Source organism: Hyaena hyaena, unplaced genomic scaffold (assembly GCF_003009895.1).
Source record: "Hyaena hyaena isolate Hyena2069 unplaced genomic scaffold, ASM300989v1 scaffold_98, whole genome shotgun sequence".
Lineage (NCBI taxonomy): Eukaryota > Metazoa > Chordata > Mammalia > Carnivora > Hyaenidae > Hyaena > Hyaena hyaena.
This window is the reverse complement of record NW_024080730.1, coordinates 2291480-2313097: the sequence shown is the minus strand read 5'-3', so window position 1 is coordinate 2313097 and position 21618 is coordinate 2291480. Positions and strand designations below refer to the sequence as shown.

Below are 21618 nucleotides of genomic sequence, written 5' to 3'. Positions count from 1 at the left end.
TCACCGACGGCTCAGCCCGACCCTCGCAAGCACGCCACGCGGTAGGAACGACTTCTACCCACGGATTTACCAACGACCACAGACACTCGGGGTTGAATGCAGTGCCCAAGGTCAAGTGCAGGATAACAGCAGGCCTGGGGTTTGAACTGGATTCTATTTGGCCCCAGGGTCTGCACTCACCCGCCGCACCCGACCGGTCCTCTGTGCCAGTACTTGACAGTCCTTCAGGGGATCAGCATCACTGAGAAAATGAGTACTCTGAGACTTAGAGCAAACTTGAATTGCCATTTTATGGACGAGGAGACAAAGGCACAGAGAGTTTAACTACTTTGCCCAAGGTTGCACAGCTGGGCACCTGGTATTTGCTTCTAGGCACGCTTGCTTAGAATTTCTGCATGAAATCTTATTTTTTTTTCCAAAAACATTTTTAATGTTTATTTTTGAAAGAGGAACAGAGTGCAAGCAGGGGAGGGGCAGAGAGAGAAGGAGACACCGAATCCGAAGCAGGTTCCAGGCTCTGAGCTGCCAGCACAGAGCCCGACATGGGGCTCGAACCCACGAACCGTGAGATCATGACCTGGGCCGAAGTCGGACTCAGCCAACCGACTGAGCCCCCAGGCGCTGTGAGGTCTTAAGACAGATACCAGGATCCTCCCCCAGAGGGCTCTGTGTCAAGGTCCAGGACTGGAGCCTGGAGAGGATTTGGTATACAGACCAGCCTCGTTTGGCCTTGGTTATGTTTAAGAAATAAGCACGTTTTATATAAAATAATTAATTTTCTGCCTCTTTAAAAATCAGAAGCATTGGCACCAAAAGGCGGGAGCTGAGGAGAGACCACCTATCGTCAAAGGTCAGGTGTGCCTTCCCCACTTGGCCACAGACCCCCCCCCGCGGCCCCCCCCGCGGTGCCCCCCGCGGCGCCCCTGCCGGACTCCGGCCCCGAGGGGTCCACTCTGGCTTTGGAGCGAAGGGCACGGTTACCAGGGACTTCAGGCGTGGCCGGCAGCAGGGGCCGGTCCCGGGGTCTCAGCTCAAGGGCCCCCGTGAGCGACTCGGCTGGGGAAGGCAGGAAGAAGCCGAGTGTCTGTCCTTCCCTCCTTCCCAGCCGTGCTGCTGCGCCCCACCCCCACCCCCACCACGTGGATCGCGGTGGCCCTTGCGAGGTCCCCTCACTTCCCTCACTTCCCCGTGAGGTTCTTGCTGGTGTGACAACTAAAGCAGCGGAAACCCGGACCCAGAACGGATGCCAGGATTGGCCGGGGGTCGGGGTGGTGGCTTCCCGCCCATCCGAGGGCAAGCCGTGTGCCGACCGTGGTCAGGGCACAGGACGGCAAAGCGGCCCCCGACCCACACCAGCGGGCCCGGGAGCCAAGCCCAGATCCAGAGCCCAGAGGGCAGCGGGGCGCAGAGACACAGCCGAGAGGGAGTCAGGCCAGGACGGAAGCAGGTGCGGGGACTACAATTCTTCTCTCTTCAAACACTTTTCTCGGCGACACAACGCGAGACAAACACGTTCTTGTAGGGGAGCCCAGAGGCGGCAGGCGAGCACAGGACTCAGGACCCACCCGGATCAAATCCCGGGGTGAGCCTGGGCACGTGACCCCCTCACCCCTGCAGCCCCAGGCCGCCTCCCCCCCGCCCCCATCCCCGGTCTACACAGCGGCCTTGATCACAGAGCCTGCCTCGGGGGCTTCAGGACTCCGCGACAGTCGTTCCCAGGACGTGGCTCTGGCGGGAGGATCCCCACTGTGTCTGGTTAGGATAAAAGGCCACATACGGTGGCGCCGCACTCACGGGAGCACCTAGAATGTTTACAGAGGGCGGACGGGACTGGTGGTGGCCGAGGGCTGGGGGCGCAGGGTGGGGCGCGGGGGCAGAACGAGGGCTGTAAGACTCAGACTCCAGGGCGCCCCCAGGCAGGCAGGCAGGCGAGGGTCCGCAAACAGCGACCCTTCCACCGTCCGTCCTCCCGAACCTTTGCCACCTGCTCCGAGCGCGTCCGGGGCCCTGGGGGGACGCAGGGCTCAGCGTCAGCCCAGGGGAGCATCCTCCTTGAAAGGCCGCCCACCAGAGCTCCTGCGTGGGGGCCAGACGCACCCCGAGAGCCGCAGCAGCAGCGGGGATCCTGAAAACGCCCGTGAGCACAGACGGGGGCGGGGCTCCGGCACAACGGCCCCCAGCCCTTCTTTTCCTTGCGAGTCCCCCCTACTTATTCACTGCGAGCAAGAGTTACCGCGTGAGCCCCCGCCAGCCGAACAGCTCTCCCTACACACCTCACCCCCGGCTTGGGGGAACCGGCCGGGAAGCCCGGGGACGGATCTCAATCACAGCTCTGCCATCTCATCAAGGCCAGAGCCCCCCTTTCCGCACCTTCCCGCAGCCGGGGCTCAATTCAAACAACCTGCTTTGTTCTGCCCAGAACTGACAAGCCGTTAAAACCCCATCATTATGCCCTAATTTCAGAAAATCGATCCCAGCAAATAGCTAAGTGAGGCTCCAAGTTGCTTTGTGTGACACCTTATAAATGTCACAAGTCCCAGGGGGCAGGTTGCTGACGCCTCCGGGACCAGCGTGTCAGCGCCCAGCACGCGGACCGCACTGCGAGCGGGCGCGGGGTTGGAGCCTTGGAGCCGCAGGAGGGGACGTCGCCCGCTCCCCCTACAGGCAGGGGCGGGTCTGGGGGCGGTGCCATTGTGCCAGCAGATATGGCAGCAGCCAGAGGACACAAGGAAGGACACAGGGAAGACGACGTACCGGTGGGAAAACGATCCCCTAGAGGGAAACGAACAAATAATTGAACAAGGGATTTAAAGAAAACGAACCTCGAGGACTCGGTTGATTAGCCGTGACAGTGATTGTGCAAAGGCCGGACAGAGGGGGCGTCGCCGCCTCCCTCAGCCCGCTGGTGGGGTCTGGGCCGCACCACCAGCGCCCTGGCCCCCAGGCTTCTTCCTGTTGCTTCGGTCTCGATTCACAATAAGCTCCTTCTTCCCTGAAGCAAGGGCTTCACGGGAGTGGTGCAGTTTTTTTGTTTTTTTTTTCCCCCAAATGGGAGTGTGTACACTGAACTTGCACTTGACAGACAAGCACATTGTTAGTTCCCGGTGGTGGAAGGGAAGCTGGAGCAGGTGTGTGCGGGGCGGGGGCAGCCATCAGAAACACAGATTTGTCCCTTTCCATACATCTGGGGGGATGGAAGCATACGATTTTCTACCAAGGGCCGGGCACCGGTAAGGGCTGGGCACCGGTAAGGGGCAGGCACCGGTAAGGGCTGGGCACCGGTAAGGGCCGGGCACCGGTAAGGGCTGGGCACCGGTAAGGGCCGGGCACCGGTAAGGGGCAGGCACCGGTAAGGGCCGGGCACCGGTAAGGGCCGGGTCCTGGCGAAGGCTGGCCAACACCTCTGAGGCTACGAAACGGCACTGCCCTGCACATAGTAGGTGCTGAAAGAAGCGTGACCAGAGCACGCTGGCTTCCCTGGGCAGGTGCGCAGAATGTGTCCAGGTCCCCGCAGTGCTGGCCAGCAGAGCCGCGTGGCTCCCTGCCTGCCCCCCACGACCGGCTCTGGGAAACTCTCTGCTCCCCCAGGAGCGCACAGAACGGAGCTTGGACATGTCTGCATGGAGAGAGGGAACTGGAGGAAGCCGATGGAGAGACGTTAGCTGTGTGATCTGGGGCAAACGACACCCTCTCTGTGCTGCAGTGTCCCCATTGGAGAATCACCACCGAGACCCTCCTCCAGGGCTACTGGGGAGCCCCGAGGTCATCTGCGGCAGGGCTCTCTCCTGGGGTCTGGCACACCGTCACCCTCAGGGCAGGTTCTGAGGGGAGGCAGCAGGCATATTTGGGGGTGCACGGGGAAGCTGCCCAGGTGAGGACAGCGCTGAGGTAATCCCATGGGGCAGGAAAGGCCCGTGTCCAGCACGCGTGTCAGCTGGAGAGCGTTCGCAGTGCAGGTGGGGGTGGGGGAGGGATGAGCGGCCAAGTAGGGGGCTGGAGGGTCAGGAAGCCAGGGCTCCGTCTCACATGTGCCTCTTCTTCCTGGTTCGCCAGGAAAGTCGCCTCGATGTGCTCATCTGTCAAATGGGGCAATAACACTGTCTACCTCCTATGGCCACTGGGGGCACTACTGAGCATCGCACCCAAGCTGCTCAGCACGATGCCTGGCGGACAGCAGGACTCCCCTGAATGGGGTGAAGTGACATATGTGACAGAGGCCCCCAAGCATGGGGTGACCCAGGAGCTCCAGCCCCCTATAGGGTCCAGGCTGTTCTCACATTTTCAAAAAACCAAGTGCTCGCTGAGCCAGTGTAGCAGCCAACACGAGGTGCTGAGCAGCCGCAGGCACAGCCCCGAGAACGTCACCAGGAACGACGCACCCAAGGCTCCCGATAACCCTCCGAGTGGCTCGTGCTACGATCTCCATTTTACAGACGGCGAGTCTGGGGCCCAGAGAGCAGAAGCAACTTGCCTGAGGTCACACAGCTGGTGGGTGACCGAGTGGAGAGACCGGAACCCGGGTCTGGCCCGGGAACTGGCGCAGAGACCCGCTCGACTGCATGACCAGCCTGCTACAGAGCCGACCCGGGGTGGGATCGGCCCCACTGCGGGCAAGTCTGCGCTGCCAGGTGCACCTTCCCAGCTGGGAGCAGGGGCCCGGAGGCCGTGCGCCAGGCCAGCAAGTGCCTCAGCCTCTGCCCGGAGCCTCCTGGGGCCAGGCTGAGAACAAGGAGCGGGGGTGGGGGGCTCGGGGGCCAGACAGGCAAGGACGGGCGGTGGGACCACAACCACACACAGGTACCGCCTCCCCACGGGTGCAGTCGCCCCAGCAGCGGGTCCTCGAATGCCGCCTGGAGCGGGGCGCTCACCACCTCCCTGGCAGGTGTCGCCCAGCGCCGCACAGTGCTCCCTCTTGGAAATCTCCCCGCCCCCCCCGCCACTGAGCTGGTGGCCACGATCTCATAAACGGCCTCGCCTGGAAGACTGAACCGCTTTGGCCGTGAACAGAAGCGACGGCGTCTATCGTGAGGTCACGCTGACTACTGCGCGGGTCCGAGTCCCGCTCTGAGCAGACGTCCGGGAGCGCGGAGCCGCCTCACCGCCCCCCGCGGCCACACGTCACCAGGCAGTCCAGCCCGGTCCCGGGCTGCCAGGCACTTGTCTTTGCCGACACGTGTGCGCTGATGTCGCTAACGCACCCGCCTCTCCCGCCGGGAAGCCTCCCGCTTGGCCCGACAGAACGACTGAGTCCCCAGACGCTACAGATGGGCCCCCGAATGTAGGATCAGTAATAGGGCGGTTGTTGTCTTAAAGCAAAGCTGGGCCCAGGAGATGCACGTGCGGCACAGACCGCGTGGCCGGGCTCAGGGCGGGCACCCCGGGGCGGGCTCCAGGAGGGGCTGTGTGCAGGCGTGCCCGCTTGCCGCAGCCTCGTCCCGTCTGGTGGGGACCCTGGCAGAGGCCTGTGGGAACCCAGCGTGAGAACCACAGGGGGGCCGTCGGTGTTTAAACTCGTGGGCCAAGACCCATGGCTCAGACACGCGGTGCAGGGGGGCCCAGACGCTGCCATTCGGGGCGCAGGGCCGGGCTGGGTCTGGGCGGGAGCTCCTGGGGGCCAGGGTGACGGACAGTCCTGCACGCGCTCTGTGAGCTGGGTGTGCACGGGCCGTGGGGGCTCGGGGCCACTCAGAGCCCAGCGAGCGAGGGACAGGTCTCGGCGGCCTCGTCCCGACAGCCGGGCTGACTGGCCCACCCCCCGCCTCGGGCGCGGCCTGCGTCCCCGCTGCGGTGACTGCCCAAGAAAGAGTGCAGAGCCCGGCGTGTGTCCTCGCGCGTTCCCGGGAGGCCGTGCGGAGCTGGTACTTCTAAGACGACACGTGTGATGGCGGGAAGCCAGCGGAGCTCTCAGGGCCTTCCCGGCAAGAGCCGCACCTGGCGCCTGTCTCCGAGGCCTGGGTGCCCACAGCTTTCAGCAGGAAGCGTTAATTACAGCTTAAGGCGGTTCGTTCTGCCCGGCGCATCCGGGGCCTCTCCCCTGCCTGGGAACAGCGTCTCAGGACGCGGAGAGAATGGACACGAAGCGATGCTCGCAGAGGAGAAAGGCCGCTACCTGTAAGCTCCAACCTGTTCCGAGAGGCTGGGGGAAGCCGGCGTGTGCGGAGGCCGGCCTCAGAGAACGACCGAGCGCTGGGGACCCGGGGCCTGTCTGCCCCCCACGCAGGGGCCACGCCGGGACGGGCAGAGCCCAGGAAGCCGACTGACACCCTTGCGGGCCTTGTTCCTGAGCGGGGTGGGGGGTGCGCGGTGACCGTACTGCTCGTGCATCACACAAAACGGCCTGGCCACACCTGCGGCCTCTCCTCAGCCCCCGGGAGTGGCCCGTGTGAGAGAGGAAGCGACAGCCCGAGTCCTTTCTCCGTGGTCACCTGGAGTCTGGGGGCCGGGTCCCTCTTAGAGCGCCCCCACCCCCCGGGGAAAGTGGGCTGGGCAGGACAACGCCGGGGAGCCCGGGGCTGGGGACGGGGGCGGCATGGTCTCCTGACGGCTGCTCTGACCCTCCCCACAGGCCCCCTCCCTGCTCGGCCGCGCTGTGCCCCCTCGGGGTCACCCCGCTCCTCACCAGTGGCCCAAGCACCTGCCACGGAGCTCACTGTGGTCACGGGTGAGAGCCCTGGCCAGCGTCCCCGTTGCAGCTGAGTCAGCCCTCCCTTCACTTTTTCCCAAGCTGCCCCTACATTTGCTACCTCTGACTCCAGAATTAAGACACAAACACACCTTCAACACAGTAGGCCTGGTTCATTGGCTTCTGATGCGTCCCCGTAAGAACGCTAAGTTCTTCATAGCGGGCCCTTATTGGGTCTCTGGGATCCTCTGCACCATTCCCACTTGCTCCCTGCCCCTGGCAGGCTCCTGCACCAGGCCCTGCATCCCTACCACAGGGCCTTTTGCACATGCTGCTCCCACTTGAATCCTGGATTGTCATCTTCCGAGGGCAGCGGAAACATCAGTTTTGCTTCCCAGGCTTCCCCAAGCACAGGCAGCTCCCCTCGGCCAGAGACGATCACATACATCTTCTTTACTCCCCTCCCTGCCCCATGTGGTAGGGAGCGCTGCCAGTGGGTGTGATGTCAGCGGCAGGACCCCTACTGGGTCAGCTGCGCGCCCTGCAGTGGCCGAGGCTCCGTGGCCAGCACCTCTGAGCCTTGCCACACTGTTTCACAGACAGGGAGGCTGCGAGTTTCAGTGAGGAGGAGGTGGCAGAGGTGGGGCCCGAGTCCCCGGGGTTTCAATGCCTGCCGGGCAGCCTAGGCCGACAGTCTCAGGGCCACTGATCCACCTCCTAGCAGCTCAGGAGCTCGGCCCTGCGAGGCCGCCATTGCTCGCAAGTCACCCTACGGAGCACCGGCGGGTGCTGGCTTGGCGGCCCCACGGGCGCCGGGACCCTGAACAGGAAGGAGCCAGGGGGCTGGTTGAGAGCCACCCCCTTAACCGAGCAGGCAGGGGTGGGGGACTGTGGCGTCGGGCACGAGGCTTCGGGGCGGGGGACCCCTTAGGGACACCAAGCTGCTCTCTAGATTCGAGGGCGGGTGGGGGTCTGCACGGCGTCTGAGGGGAGACGCCCCAGCTCACATCCTCACCAGGACCCGTCCCAGAGCGGACGGCCACCCCAGCCGCCCCCAGCTCTGTTTCCAGCAAGTGCAGAAACGTGCCGGGGAGCCAGCCCCCCTGCTCAGCCTTCGGCGCCCGGGCCTGAGACACCGCTCAGGTCACCTGCCCCCCGCCCCCAACCACCCAGGTTCAGCCAACGCGAACCCGCTGCTCCAGGGAGACCAGGCCGGGCAGTGCCCTCAGCCCCTCCCCCGCCGCTGCCTGAGGATTCTCTCAAACACCACTCTGGGTTTGAACAGACTCTCGCGGGCAGGGGCGGGGGCTGCTGGGCCGGGCAGGGGCGGGCTCAGGCCCAGTGAGGATTTGGGCACCGGCCCTGCTCTGCCGCGGACGCCTGTCGTCCCTTCCCTCCTCTGCCGCGACAGACCTCCCCGAGCTTCCGGCCGGCACCCCCGGGGCAGCTGGCGGGCGCAGGTCCCGACCGCGAGGATTCTGAGATTCTGAAGAATGCTCCCGAATGAGGGTTCTGGTGACGCCTCTGACGCCCGCTCCGCTGAGCAAGGAAGCTCCCGTGCCGCATTCCCTGTCTGACCGATCTGCGCGGATCTGATCCACACTGACAGGCCCAAACCACCAGCCTCCGTCCCCACCTGCAAACTGAGCAGCTTCTCGGCCCAGCCCTGCCCCTCGCACGCCCACTGTGCACGGGGACGATGATGGGTGTGCAGAGCCTGGGGGGGGGGGCGCGGCAGTGACGTGAGGCCCCAAGGGGCCCCAGCAGGGCCGTTGCCAGGCCGCTGTTTCTACGCCGAGTCCCTGCGCCACACGTCTGCCCTCCGCATCTTTAGAACCCAACTCGGGGGCTCACACCTCTTCCAGCAAGTCTGCCCTGATTCCTCCTCCAGACCTCTTGACTTGTGTCCTCTCCGTGTCCAGCTCTGTCTCCTACTAGATGGAGCCCCTAGAGGCAAGGACTGGGGCTCTGGTGCCCAGGGGGCAGGTCTGCACACTGCTGCCCAGGACCGGAGTCCCAACCCCCCTCACCCCCCAGCAAAGCTGGGACACGGGGCCACAGAGGAGGGAACGGCCTGTCTGCTAATCCAAAAACACCTGCCGAAACGCACCCAGCCACCACTCACCAACCTCCCACGCCCCCCGCATCGGAGTCGGGTACCAGACGAGGGAAGCATCTTAGAGAACAATGCCCTGGACTCGGATGGCACTGGAGTCCAGCGGGTCAGGGCAGGGGCTCTGGAAACAGGCCACAAGCTCGCTCTGGATGCCCCGGAGCTGAGCGATGCTGGGAAACTCACACCAACCGTCTCTGGGCCTTGGTGTCCTTCCCCGTGAGGTGGGCACGTGGGCCCCGCAGGGAAGCTCCGAGGATCTAATGAGGGACGTGCCCCAGGGCCGGGCGCCGGCCCCGATGAGTGCCCGCATCGCCTGGCACTCCCAGTTCTGAAGCGCCTGCCTTCCTGGCCCAAGGATCCCGGTCCCGGGAAAGAGGGCCTTTTCTAAGAGCAAAGCGCCTTCCTCGGCTTCTCGTAAGGGGCCCGTGGCTGGGCTGGGAAAGCCAGGCTGCTCTGGGACACGGCAGAGAACGGGGCGTAGTCCCTGCGGCCCCCCCTCCCACGCTGGCTCCTGGCAAACGCTGCCTGTGGACGGTCTCAAGAAGGAAGGGCGGGCAGGGGCCCATCCAAAGTACCCGGACGGCGGCGCTCCGCTTACCCCAGAGGGCCATGAAGACCGAGAAGAACACGGTGGCGGGGTTGTCGAAGAGGTGGCTGGCCCGGGCCGTGGCGCACGCCGAGCTCATCTTCCAGTAGCTGCAGGTCTTGTCACACAGAGGACACATGGTGATGTTGTGTCTCTGGTCACACATCTCCATGCTGGAAGAGAGGGAACAGGCTGCAAGACCCCGGGCCGGGACGCGGGCCCGGACGCTCACACGGACGGACACCGAAACTCAAACGCCATCAGCTGCGTGAGCAGGGGCCTGTGGGAGCGTCCATCTGGCCCAGACCGACTTTGAGCACGAGCATCAGCCCATCTTCACTGAAGATGAAGAAAGAAGCCCAGAGGGGGAAAGTCACTTGCTTAGGGTCACACAGCAGCGTGGGCACTGGGTCCTGGTCTCTACCTGCAAAGCCCACGCCCTGCACGACCCTCACCGACTGCTCCTGGGTCCTCCTCGGAATATGCCTGCCCTCTGTGCCCCTGGCCAGAACCGCCAGCCCCAGACTCAGTTTCTCCTTCTGGAAGACGAGGAGGGGGGCTGGAGCAAGGCCCTCCCAGCTCTGGCCTGGCCTGAACTTTCTCCTCCCTGCTGACCTGGACACGCGCTGGGCTAAGGATAGACACCAGGCAGGAGCGCTCTTTCCCAGGCGCTGAACTGGGGGCCGTTTTCGTGTTTTGTCTCCGGGTGCACATGATCCTACGCCCGATCGTGCCTGGCCCGCAGCGGCCGGTGTTTAAGGAACAGCTGCTGAGCAGCTCGGGGACCCTGCTCAGCCCCGCACCGTGGGCGTCCTGGCTCCTTCTCACTTCTCAGTCACACTCACCAGCTGTAAACACACAGTGCACAGGCCGCGCGCGCCCGGTCTGTACCGGGCCCTGGAGGCGCGAAGCTGGACCGTAGCAAGGCTGCCGCCTCGGGGCGCCCGGGGGCGCGATGCCGTGCGTGGGGGGCAAGGCGGAGCCGGCACACCCGGGCGGTGGGCGACACGGCCCTTGGAGGCGGCTGGCCCTGGCTTTGGGTCTCGGCTCTAGCCTTTGTAACCTGTGCGGCCTGACGGGGTGTGTGTGCGGGGTGAGGAGGGGGCGGACACACAGGCGGAGGGCACTGCTCGTGCGTGGTTGGCAGGGGCGGGGGGGGGCCTCTGGCACATACAGGTGGTGGGCGGTGCGCAGACGTGTTTGGCGGTGGGGGGGTGGGGGGCGCTGGCGCACACACGTGGTGGGCACTCCCCCCCCCCACCGCGTCCAGCCAGCCAGTTCTGCCTTTGAGCCTAGGCTCCGGCATTTGTACTCAGTGCAGCCCGGGGCAGGTTGTTCAAACTCCTCGGGCCTCAGTTTCCCCACGGAAGAGTGGGGGTGCTGGGAATGAAGCTGCCGCCAAGTCGGCTGTCGGGAGGAGTAGACGGGAGAGCGCACGAAGCCCCTCAACAGCGCTGCTCGTCGTTACTTCCCGGGGCTGACCCGGCACGGACAGCGTGAGGGTGCACGCCCTGCCCGGCGCCCAGCCTCCTCTGCTCGCGGCCCTCCCTGGGTGGCAGGTGTGAGAGGGGCTGGGACGCCCCACCCACGCTCTCCTGCTGACAGAGGCCCCACTGTGAGCGCGCCGCCTGGGGCCACGGTGGCCTGGCGGGCCGGTGGGGGCCGGGGAGGGCCAGGCCCACAGCTCTGCCTGTGGGGGGGGGGGGTGCTCGCCGCCCAGCCCTCCTCCCTGTTGGCATACACAAGGCCAGCCGGACAAGAAGCCTTTTTTCTGCTGGTTTTAAGCCCTGTGCCGCTCCCTTCATCACCTGCAGCCAAAATAAAGACCAGGCACGGGAAAGTCTGTTCTTTGGAGTGGGTGGGCAGGGTGGGGCCGGCAGGCGGCCCCCCGAGGGGCAGGGCAGATGGGACTCCGAGGGGACACACACCTCCTGCTTCGCCCACAGCACCAACCGGGCATAGGGCAAGAAGCTCCGAGATTCTTCTGGAATCCCCAGTAAATGCTGTTTGCCTCCCGTGCGTCAGGAGGCGGGGGCCCCGGCCTGGGGAACCCGGGCACCCTTGTAGGGGAGCATACACCTGCCTGGGCACAGCCTCCGGGGTGAGGCTCCGGCTGTCGGTACTGCCCTCCAGGGCAGGGGGAAAGCGAGGCAGAGAAGTCCCCGGGGTGCCCGGCCACTGGCCATGTCCCTCAGCGCTCTGCAGGTAAATCCCCACCACACCCAGGCCGCCTTGATGGCTGCAGTCGGACCCAAGCTTGGTGACCTGATGTCACATTAGCCAACAAAGACACAAGCTTCCTCTGGCCTGTCGGTGCCCAAAATAACCCTGGAGGGGACCTAAGCCAGATTCCTTTACCGTTTTGATTCCGGGTGGGTGGAATATTTTAGGTGTTACTCATGAACCAAAGCATTACTTATACAAAAATTTGCCAGATATGGCCTTTCTGTGCCGCCGGGTCGTAAAGAGCCACCTTCCTGGCCAGGTAAAGACTCATCTGAACTTTACTGCCTGGAACTACAGATGAATTTTCCGAGCCTCAGCCCTGCTCTGGAGACTCTGGGCTGCATTGGAAGAAAGTGACGTCCTAGGATCGTCCCCGAGAGACTGCAGGCCTGTGGAAGGCAGGCCCGGCGGCCCTGACAGAGGCGGGGCCTGTCCGGCATACGACACAGCTCCCTCTGGCTCCGTGTTAGCGAGTCAAGGAACCAGCCGGAAAGGATGAGAATCCGTGCCCACTGAGGAGCGGCCTCCAGGCTCCCACCGCCTGACTCATGTTCTGGCTGCCATCTGGGGACAGCCACACCCCAGCGCGAGGCCAGGCCGTCTCGGGGACCCCGGCCTCCTTCCTCCACAAGCTCCCCGTGCCTGACGTGCCCGTCGGGGAATGGCACCCTGCACCACGTCCCAGAGCCCCAGGCGAGAAGAGAGGGACTCGCCTGAGTCCAGGCAAGTCGTGTGTCTCATTCCCTGAGCTCACCGGGAAGAAGGGCATCTTCTCACCGCACGGTGACTGAAAACTCAAAGGGGGGAAAACCCTCCAAAGAATGAGAAGCAGTCGGATGCTCATTTGTCGTCTCCCACGCTCAGCTCTCGAGCCCGCGGCCGCGCCCCTCCCGCCCTGGCCTGCGGCTGCGGCTCCCGGGAGGGGGTGGTGCCGAGTGCTGGGACGGGGGCGGCGCCCGCCTACCTGGGGATGTTCTGGTCGACCGTGGCACATCCGTACAGGAAGACTATGATCCCGACCACGGACGCGGGGATGAGCATCTGGGTGTACACGCCCAGCCAGGCGAAGTACAGGCCGATCTTCTCCCCGAAGTACTTCCTGCGCCGCGGGACAAACGGAGACCCGCTCGCCATCACCCCACACCCCTCCCCGCCCCGCAAAAGGAGCACCTCGAAATGGGGCCCGGCATCTCCCGAGCAGGACTGGGGTGGGGGGGCCTCAGAGCGCCGGAAAGGTGGGGCGCTGCCAGTGGGGCGGTGGGCTGCCCGGGGGGGGGGGGGCGTCTGCTCCGTCCCAGGTCCCGGAGGACGTCATGTGGTCCCCTCAGCATGAGCGCAGAGGCACCGCGAGAACGTATTTAGGGTCTCTGGCACCTTGAGGGGCTTACGTGAATTCTCATGGGCTGGACTCCTGTCTACAAGTCCCCACAGGACATACGTCGCCTCATCGGCTCCCCTTCCTGCCCCGGGGAGAGAGCACCGAGCTTTTCCTCCTCCCAACCCGGAGATGCAAGCAGCCTCTCCAGTTACCCAGCGCGGTGGGGCCGGGCCGCGGCTCTGGGAGAAGCGGGTGAACCGGCTGGAAAAGCATCTGTGGGCCCGCGGGGGACCTGGGGCCCCCTACCCAAGGTCAAGTTCAGACAGGCTCCCAGGTGCGGAACATTCAGTGTGGTGAAAGCACACAGGGACACCGGTCCAGCTGGCTGCCAACCAGCACCTTGCCCCCCACGGCCTCTTTCAGAGCAGCCGGGTCTGCCCGCGCCTGGGGACCCCCTTACCTGACCAGGTCGATGGGCTGGTACTTATAGAAGACCCCGTAACTGGCCCATTCTTGATACAGGAGCTGGGGGAGAGGAAGCGGCAAAGGCCAGTGAAAACGTAGCTTTACTTCCCAGTCTCAGCTCACAGGTGCACCATCCATTCATTCAACAAACACTGGAGAGCCGGCCACACACCGGGGACCGTGCTGGGCACTGGGCTTTCGGAGGTGAGCACGGCAGACACAGCCCTGTGCCCCGGGGCTCCCGTTCTGTCAGGGGAGACCCCCTCAGACCTTTCAGCTCCCATAAGGGTCTCAAAGAACCCATCGCTGTAGGAGCTAAGCTGGCATGGGAGGAGGTAGGGGCCTCCTTAAAAAAATTTTTTTTAATGTTTATTTTTGAGGGAGACAGTGAGCAGGGGAGGGGCAGAGAGAGAAGGAGGCTCCAGAGTGCAGAGCCCGACACGGGGCTCGAACCCACAAACCGTGAGATCACGACCTGAGCCGAAGTTGGTCACTTAACCAACCAACTGAGCCACCAGGTGGCCCCAGTGGAGGTGGGGGCGTCCTGAGCAAGAACGGGCTGCGTTTTTAAGTGAGGACAGGAGGGAAGCTTCTGGAACCCTTATGATTTGATCTGGAATTGATCTAAAACAGCCCAATCCTGCGGCGCCTGGGTGGCTCAGTCGGTTAAGCATCCGTCTTCAGCTCAGGTCATGATCTCACAGTTCATGAGTTCGAGCCCCGCGTCGGGCTCTGTGCTGACAGCTCAGGGCCTGGAGCCTGCTTCTGATTCTGTGTCTCCCTCTCTCTCTGCTCCTCCTCCACTCATGCTCTGTCTCTGTTGCTCAGAGATAAATATTAAAAAAATTAAAATAAATAAAAATAAAACAGCCCAATCCTGTGACGCTTTTCCTTTCAGAGTTCTCGTGGCCGTCAGACCCTATGTCATTCTTTATAAAGGACAGAAACCACCAGGCTCGGGGAGCAGAGAAATACCGGTGGCCAGATTTTTAAAAATCTCACAGGACACAAAGAGAGCTCGACGCTTCTCTCCCGAGATGGGCTGTCTGATTAGCGCGGCTTCGTGAAATACATGAAATCTGCCCACACCCCATTCGCCCCCAGGCTCTGGGCAGGGACGGTAATGAGCTTGGTGGATTGAAAGCCCTGTATGAACACGCAGACGGTGCCCTGGGAAAGACACCACTTCAGGACTGCTAGTTTTCAAAAAGAAATCCCACCCGGGTGGCAATCGGTGCTTTACTAACCGTAACTCAAAGCCAAGTTGCCGCGGCAGCGGGACCCCTGTGTGCGGCCGCCGCGGGCATCAGACAGGAAGCAGGAGGGGCAGGCGTGAGCGCAGCCCGGGGGCTCCCGCTCTCTTCCGTGCGACACGGCTGGCCTTGTGCCCTTCCCCATCTCGTAACACTTAGACCTAACATGTTGGCGGGTGGGTCTCCTAGACTCACGCCGTGCTCTGGTCCCGTGGAAACCCCACCCCAAACGCTCTGTGCTACAGATCGCGTGCGTGTCCCCTCCCCCGCCCACCCTAATTCATTATGTCGAAGCTCTAATCCTAATATGACTGTAGTTGGAGATGTATTTGGCTGAAGTAGTTACAGTTAAATGAGACTGTGCAGGTCAGGATTTGATCCGAAGGGACTGGTGTCCTTATAAAAAGAGACACTAGAGGGGCGTCCGGGGGGCTCAGTCGGTTAAAGGTCCGACTCTTGGTTTCGGCTCAGGTCATGATCTCACAGTTTTGTGTTCGAGCCCCGTGTCGGGTTCTGCGCTGACCCGCGCCTGCTTGGGATTCTCTGTCTCCCTCTCTCCCTGCCCCTCCTCCCACTCTCTCTGTCTCTCTCTCAAAATAAACTTAAAAAAGAGAGAGTCGCTAGAGCTTTCTTTCTCCACGTGCGCATGGAAAACATGGTGAGACAGCAGGTGCCCGCAAGCCACGAGGAGGGCCCTCCCCTGAACTCGGCCCTGCTGACCCCAGGACCTTGGACCCCCAGCCTCCAGCACTGAGAGACCTTAAACGTCTGTGGTTCTGCCGTAGCGGCCTGAGCTGACGGACACACCTGCCCCCACCTCCCCGCAGGCCGGAGCTGACAGATGTGGCTTCACGCGCATGCAAAGATCTTCAAGTAATTCTCTGAAAATTAACCGTGCGCAAGCGGCTCACTGGGAGGGGTCCTGCTTCCCCAGGCCGGGGAGGCAGGGGTCCCTAGAAAGGACCCTGCAGCCCTCCGTGTCCTCGGGATCCTCTGCAGCTCTGAGAAATAATATTCAGGGGAGAAGGCAAGCGCTGCGATTGCTCAGAGGTCAACGTACGCGCCCCTTCAGAGCGGGAGGGAAGGTCTCAGAGAAGCAAGTGCACCCTCGGGAAAGCGTAAGCAAACCTTTTGGTCAGAATCCTGGGTTTTGCCTGCTCTGATCTTTGTCAGAGGAGCTCTCTTTAGATTTTAAGTCTTTCTGTGAGTGCTCTGCTCGGAGCTCGTTCACAGGGTCCGCGTCCTGGAGGACTAAGGGCCAGGCTGGTCGGTGGGCGGCCTCTGCAGCCCCCTAAAGAACGGGGTGCGAGGGTCTCCCCAGGAGGTAGCAGCTCCACTCTTGTGCTGAGATGTGGGCTCTGCTGGGCCCTTAGTGGGCGTCCTCGGACTGAGTCCGCGTCCCGAGTTGCAGGTGGGGGTCTGGTGGGGCCCCCTCCCTTCTGAGCCCATGACAGGCTGTCCTTCCCCCCTCATTAGGGGGGGTCCCCACGGGCTTATGCCAGAGACCTGGGGCTCGCCGTGTCTCAGCAGGCCCCAGTGTGCAGAAAAGGGTGGAAAGTCACCCCAGTTTCACTCTGTCAAGAGCGAACTTTGACGAGGGTGCAGAGCACCCCTGGGAAAGCAAAACGGCCATCGGTGGCCCGGGCAGCTTCCTCCCCTGGGCCGAAGTCAAGCTGTTGCTGTGGACCCCACGCGGGCTGGGAGGCGCACCGGAGACGGGGCCAGGCGGAGGAGAGAGGGACAGAGAGGGACAGAGATCTTGCTGGGGGACGGAAGCCCCTCTCAAAGGCGTGGCCATGTCACACCGCTGCCCGGGGAAACTGGCCGACAGCAGGCTGGCCACCATCCACTGGTACACGTGGCAGATGGGGGTACACCCTGCCTCTCTACACAACCACTTTCCCTCCGTGGAACTTTCTTCCTGCCAAGAAAAGAGTATCAATCACCCTGCAGCTGTCAGCGTAGAGAAATCAAATTCAAGATTTCCCTGTTAGGGTTGGCAGAGCTCTGAGGGTGCACCTCAGCCTTGTGAGCAGAGTGGGAGGTGTGAGGGCCCTGGGGTCGCCCAGTGGGGGCTGCTGGCTCCAGTCACAGTGACCTCGGAGCCTCCCAGCACCTGGACCTCAGAAGGAGCCTGGTTCAACCCACTGGCACCTCTCCTGCGCAGACCCCCCACCTGGGCCCATGCGGCTGGGCGGGCGCGCTAGGGCACTGATGTTGCCTTTAATGACTCTGTATGTATCTGTCCCTTGCTGTCTCCCTCCAGCATGGAGGCCCGGGAAGGCCGGGCTGGTCTGGTTCATGTTATCCCCAGAGCCTCGAACAGGGCCTGGAGCAGTGACGGGGTCCTAGTAACTAGGGAAGGAGAGGGGAGGGAAGGGAAGAGGGAATGATGGGTCAGGGTCCTGTGGCTCTCGGACTGGCACAGGGATGGAGACAGCTCCCTCCACATCTGGAGAAACTCCCTGCTCCATGTCCCCAGATGAAGGAACGCTCACTCCCAAGGCCTTGACCATCAAGCTGACAGTGGTGGCCATGCTCCGCCTTGGCCCTGGCCTGCCTCCTGCTTGAACACCCTACTGTGCGCCTGCTCCTCCGGCTCAGCATGGGAAAAGGGCCTTAGCTGCACTGCAACCCCCTTTCCATCCTGTGAGGCATCTAGGGTCAGCCACTGACGGGACCAATACTGGGAGAGCCATAGACTTTGTCGTTGGATACTCAGAACTAGGCCACTGGAGATGGAGCCACATGGGAGAAGGAGAAGCTCTCCAACGCTCTGAGTTAGGACCCAAACGCCTTTCTGGGACATTCCTCCCACCCTCCCTGCCTTCCATCTGTCCATCTTCCATCTTCCACCCACCCATCCCCACCCATCATCCATCCATCCATCCATCCAGCTACCCATTCACCCACACACCCACCCACCCATCCCTCCATCCCATCCATCATCTATCCATTCAGTACTCTCAGACCACCCCCATGGGCGGGGCCTGGTACTCACTCCTGAGACCCTGAATTCAGTGGGGGTGAGGGGAGTGGAGGGTGGGAACAGGTGGATCTGGACAAACCTAGAGTCATATTTGCTGGGCCAGGCGCCCAGCGGTGCCCAGTACGTAGCTCTTGAGTAAGTAACCGAATGAGATGGTTTCGGCACTGGGTGACCACCAGCCACGTCGTCTCAGATGAGCGAGGCGGCCCGTGTGACCGGTGCTCAGGGAGGCAGCGGGGGGAGGTCCCTGGTGCCCTAGGAGGAAGCTTTCTAGGTGGAGGAAGGGTGCAGACAAGTGACCCGGGGGCACAAAGGGATGGAGGGGGCGGACCCTGAGGCCCAGGCAGGCCTGGGGAGGGGACGGCGCTGCTCTGACAGAACCGAACGGGGGAGCTCTGCAAGTCACAGGGTCTCAGACGAATGCCAGATGTCCCACTAAAAATAACCAAATATGTAATTTTTGAGCTAAATCAGATAGTATCTTCAGCTGGATTCCCGGGCGGGCAAGTTGTATCCAGTACCAGAAGTTTAAAAACACGTCCGGGGGGCTGGAGGGAGGCGGGAATGGAGAACATTTCTCACACGGAGGTTCCCAGCCCGAGACTTGGGACAAGGCCACGGTTGTGAGGCTCTGGGGGAAGCACCCCCACCCACGGCCTCCGGAAGGAGGGGCGCCTGGGGGACAGTCGCGGGTCGGGCGAGGGCTGGTCTCCGAGGTGAAGGAGTCCGTACTCGGTTGGGAACTGGGAGGGGCTCAGGTGGACGTGGGGGGAGAGGCTGGACGCCAGGTGCAGGTTTGTGTGCGGGATGGCTGGGAAGAAGCTTCCGGAGTGTGGGGGTGGAGGAGACAGGGCCACAGTGCACAGTGGGGGGGTGGGAGAGCAGTGGAGGAGAAAGGGGTGACTTGGTGTCTCCCCAAGTGTAACCCCAGGTCACTGCCTTTTCCATTAGAAGGGGTTCCAGGTCAGGTAAGTTTGAGAAACACGGTCAAAGGTGTCCACAGGACTCCCCAGGGCGCGGAGGGCGCGTGGCCACAGGGGTGCCCAGACCTCCTCACCGGGAGCCGGGCAGGATTAGGCCCAAGTCCGCAGGGAGCGCGGCGGGTGGACCACGTGGGTGAGATACAGTTTAGGGGTGCGCGGGGAGGGTCCGGGGGAGGAGCACGCCCTGCCCTTCGCGCGCCCCCCGCTAGGTGCCCCGGACACGTGTCAGCGCCGGAGGGGGGAGCAAACGGACGGACGGACTTCAGCCCCTTCCCCCAGGCGGGGGGGGGGGTCCCGCAGGGGCCTCAGAGCAGCCCCACCCGCCAGGGCCCCCAGCGCCGAGCAGCGCGGCCTCCGCGCCACGTCCACTTACTTTTCTGTCGTTGAACTCCACGTTTTCGCCCTCGTAGTCTCCCTGTTCAAGAGGAGAAAGGAGAACTCTCACGACCTGACGCGGCTTCTGAGCAGCGCAAATCCGCTTCCAAACAGGAGCTCCTGCCGAACTCGCGGACACAGCTGAGATGAGCCCAGACAGCGCCTCCCGGGGCAGGGAAGGCTGGCCCGGCCCAGCACCTCTGCCGGGCAGGCCTCCTGCCTTCGCCCCCGTCACAGAGGCCACGTCCAGGAGCGGCCCCACGGCCACTGGCTAGGAACTGGCGGCATGCGGGGGGCGGGGGGAAGGATTGTTTCCACAGGGCGAGCGTGCCCCCACCGCGGGACGGGCGCTGCGGGGGTGCCGGAGGACAGGAAGCTACGCGGTGACTGAAGACAGATCCGTCAGCCCCACACTCCCATTTCACACACGGCAACACTGAGGCTCAGGGAAGCAAAGTGACTTCTGTGGGACAGACCGCTAAGCTGGTCGGACCTGGGACTTGGGTCCAAGTCTCTGACTCCAGTGGAAGAGAAGGGGACCTAAAGCTCAGACGGCCCCGCATGCCGACAGAGGTGCCAGGGGCGCAGGGCTGCAGGGGCCGCAGGGCCGCAGGGGTGCAGGGGCCGCAGGACCGCAGGGGCGCAGGGCTGCAGGGGCCGCAGGGGTGCATGGGACACAGGGACGCAGGGGTGCAGGGGTGCAGGGGCCGCAGGGCCGCAGGGGTACAGGGGCCGCAGGGGTGCAGGGACGCAGGGGCGCAAGGGGAGGGCGCGTGGCCCCGCGGGGCTGGCCTGGCCGGGGGTCTTGAAGATCGCGGAGGCCTCCCTGAGGCCCACCGGGTGCCTGCTGCCCTCACGGGCTCCTCCTGTGACCCTCCCGCCCCCCAGGCAGGAGCACTTGACCTCGTGCTCTCTGAACAAAGGTGCCCTGAGACCAGTGTCATTAAGGCCCCCCGGGGCTTCAGGGCACCGTCCGCCCCGGCCCAGCCGCTGAGGCTTTCTTTCCACGGCCACGCCCTCCAACGGCCTCTCATCTATTCAGGACCTCGAGGGCCACACGTGCCAACAGGGAGGCCACCAAGCCTCTGAGCAGCCGCCCAAAGTGCCGGTCCTGTCCCTGAATTTGATACACTAGTTCCAGGAGGCCTCCTCGGGGTCTCGCTCAGGGCAGACCCCCACTCCACAGGTTGCTATGGCAACCATGCGGCGTCTCGGAGAACGAACGAACGGATGGACGAATGAGCACAGTAAGCAAGGCCTTGCGGGGGGGGGGGCGACGACTCAGTGGTGCAAGGCGGATGGTGGCAGAGGTGAAGCAGGGACCACGCAGCACGCAGCTGAGAGCCTGGGAGTGTGACTTCACACTGCCGGCCTCTGCTCGAGCGTGTGGGGTGCTTTTGGACCAGTTCAGAGCGACTTATCTCCCCAAACGTTCCAACATCAGCTTTGGTACCTAAGGGGTGGGTGTCCTTCAGCTGTGGTCAAAATCCACGGCTATAAAACCCCGTAGTCCCTCAAGACGCCCGGAGTCCTTGCTCTGGCCGGAAAGAACCCCAGAAGTGGAGCTGGAGGCTGCGTGCCCCTGGATAAACTGCTTGGGCAACCGCAGCCTCAGTTTTCCCATCTGTAAAGTGGGAGCAGGCCCCACATGGACGGCCTCTCGACTGCCGTGTAAATAAGGTTCAAAGCTGGGCCCAGCTCCTCCACAGAAGCCGTGTGACCTGGACCAAGTTATTATACCTCTCTGAGTCTCCGCATCTGCACCAGATGAAATGAGACAAAGCACCTACTAAACACAGCTCTGCATACAGCGGGCGCTCAGAAGTGTTGATTTCTACCCTTTCCCTTTCAAGCCTTGAAGGCTGACTCCAAACAGGCAAGGGTGGTGCAGAACAGGCCCCTGCTCTCAGCAGGGGTGAGCAGCTCTAAGGCCCAGCGGTCTGTGAACTGGCCCCGGGGCTGCTGGGCGGGGCTGTGCTCGGGGAGGCAGCCCGGTGAGCACGGCTGAGGAGGGCATGACGGATGGTGATCGAGGCCCCTTCAGCCAGGGCCACTGGCCGGGCCCTGCGAGGTCTGGGCCCTGCCCTTGAAACACGCAGCAAGTCCCTGGCCAAGGCAACTTAACCCACGCAACCCAAATCACCACGGTGTTCATTCATCGAGCACTTAAGTGCCAAGTGCTCACCTTTCCTGAGACCTGTGAGCAAGGAATGGCAGCCGGACAGGGTCATCTCTGTGGGACGGGGGGCTGGGGGGCTGGGGGACAGCAGCGCAGGGGCGGGGAGGGGCAGGGGCGCGCTGATGGGGAAAAGGAGGGCTTTGTGTGGACGCTTGGTCTGTCCTGGGGGACCGAGGAAGAGCCCGCAGACGGGAGGGACAGCATCCCCGAAGGCACAGAGCTGGGACAGGTGACCCCACCTCCCCCCAGGGAGCGATGACAGGCTGGCAGCTGCGTAGCTTTCTCTCAGAGTCGGCGGGCGGGCGGGGTGGGGGACGGCCCTTTGCTGTTCCGGAAACTGGTTTTCTCCAGTGCAGCCTCTTCCTGGAGGCCCTCTCGCCTCTGTGTTCCCTCTGACACCGGCTGGGAGCCATTCCCGCTTGCAGATGGGGACACCGAGGCTCAGAGGGACGACAGGGGCTGCAGAGGGGGGCGGCCAGGGTGCCCTGACTCCCCGTCTGGCTCCT

The 21618-nt window shown here is 63.4% G+C and overlaps 1 protein-coding gene across 6 annotated transcripts in view; it reads right to left on the bottom strand.

The window, feature by feature from the left end:
* ANO1 (anoctamin 1) overlaps positions 1–21618 on the bottom strand; it is an 80263-nt gene that overhangs the window by 31679 nt on the left and 26966 nt on the right. For all 6 annotated transcript variants that reach the window (XM_039235527.1, XM_039235522.1, XM_039235524.1 and 3 more), the window contains 4 exons: positions 18932–18973; positions 13329–13393; positions 12515–12649; positions 9337–9497 (listed from right to left, as the gene is read on the bottom strand). In XM_039235527.1, coding sequence (XP_039091458.1) covers positions 9337–9497; positions 12515–12649; positions 13329–13393; positions 18932–18973 — 403 coding nt within the window. The remainder of the gene's footprint in view (positions 1–9336; positions 9498–12514; positions 12650–13328; positions 13394–18931; positions 18974–21618) is intronic.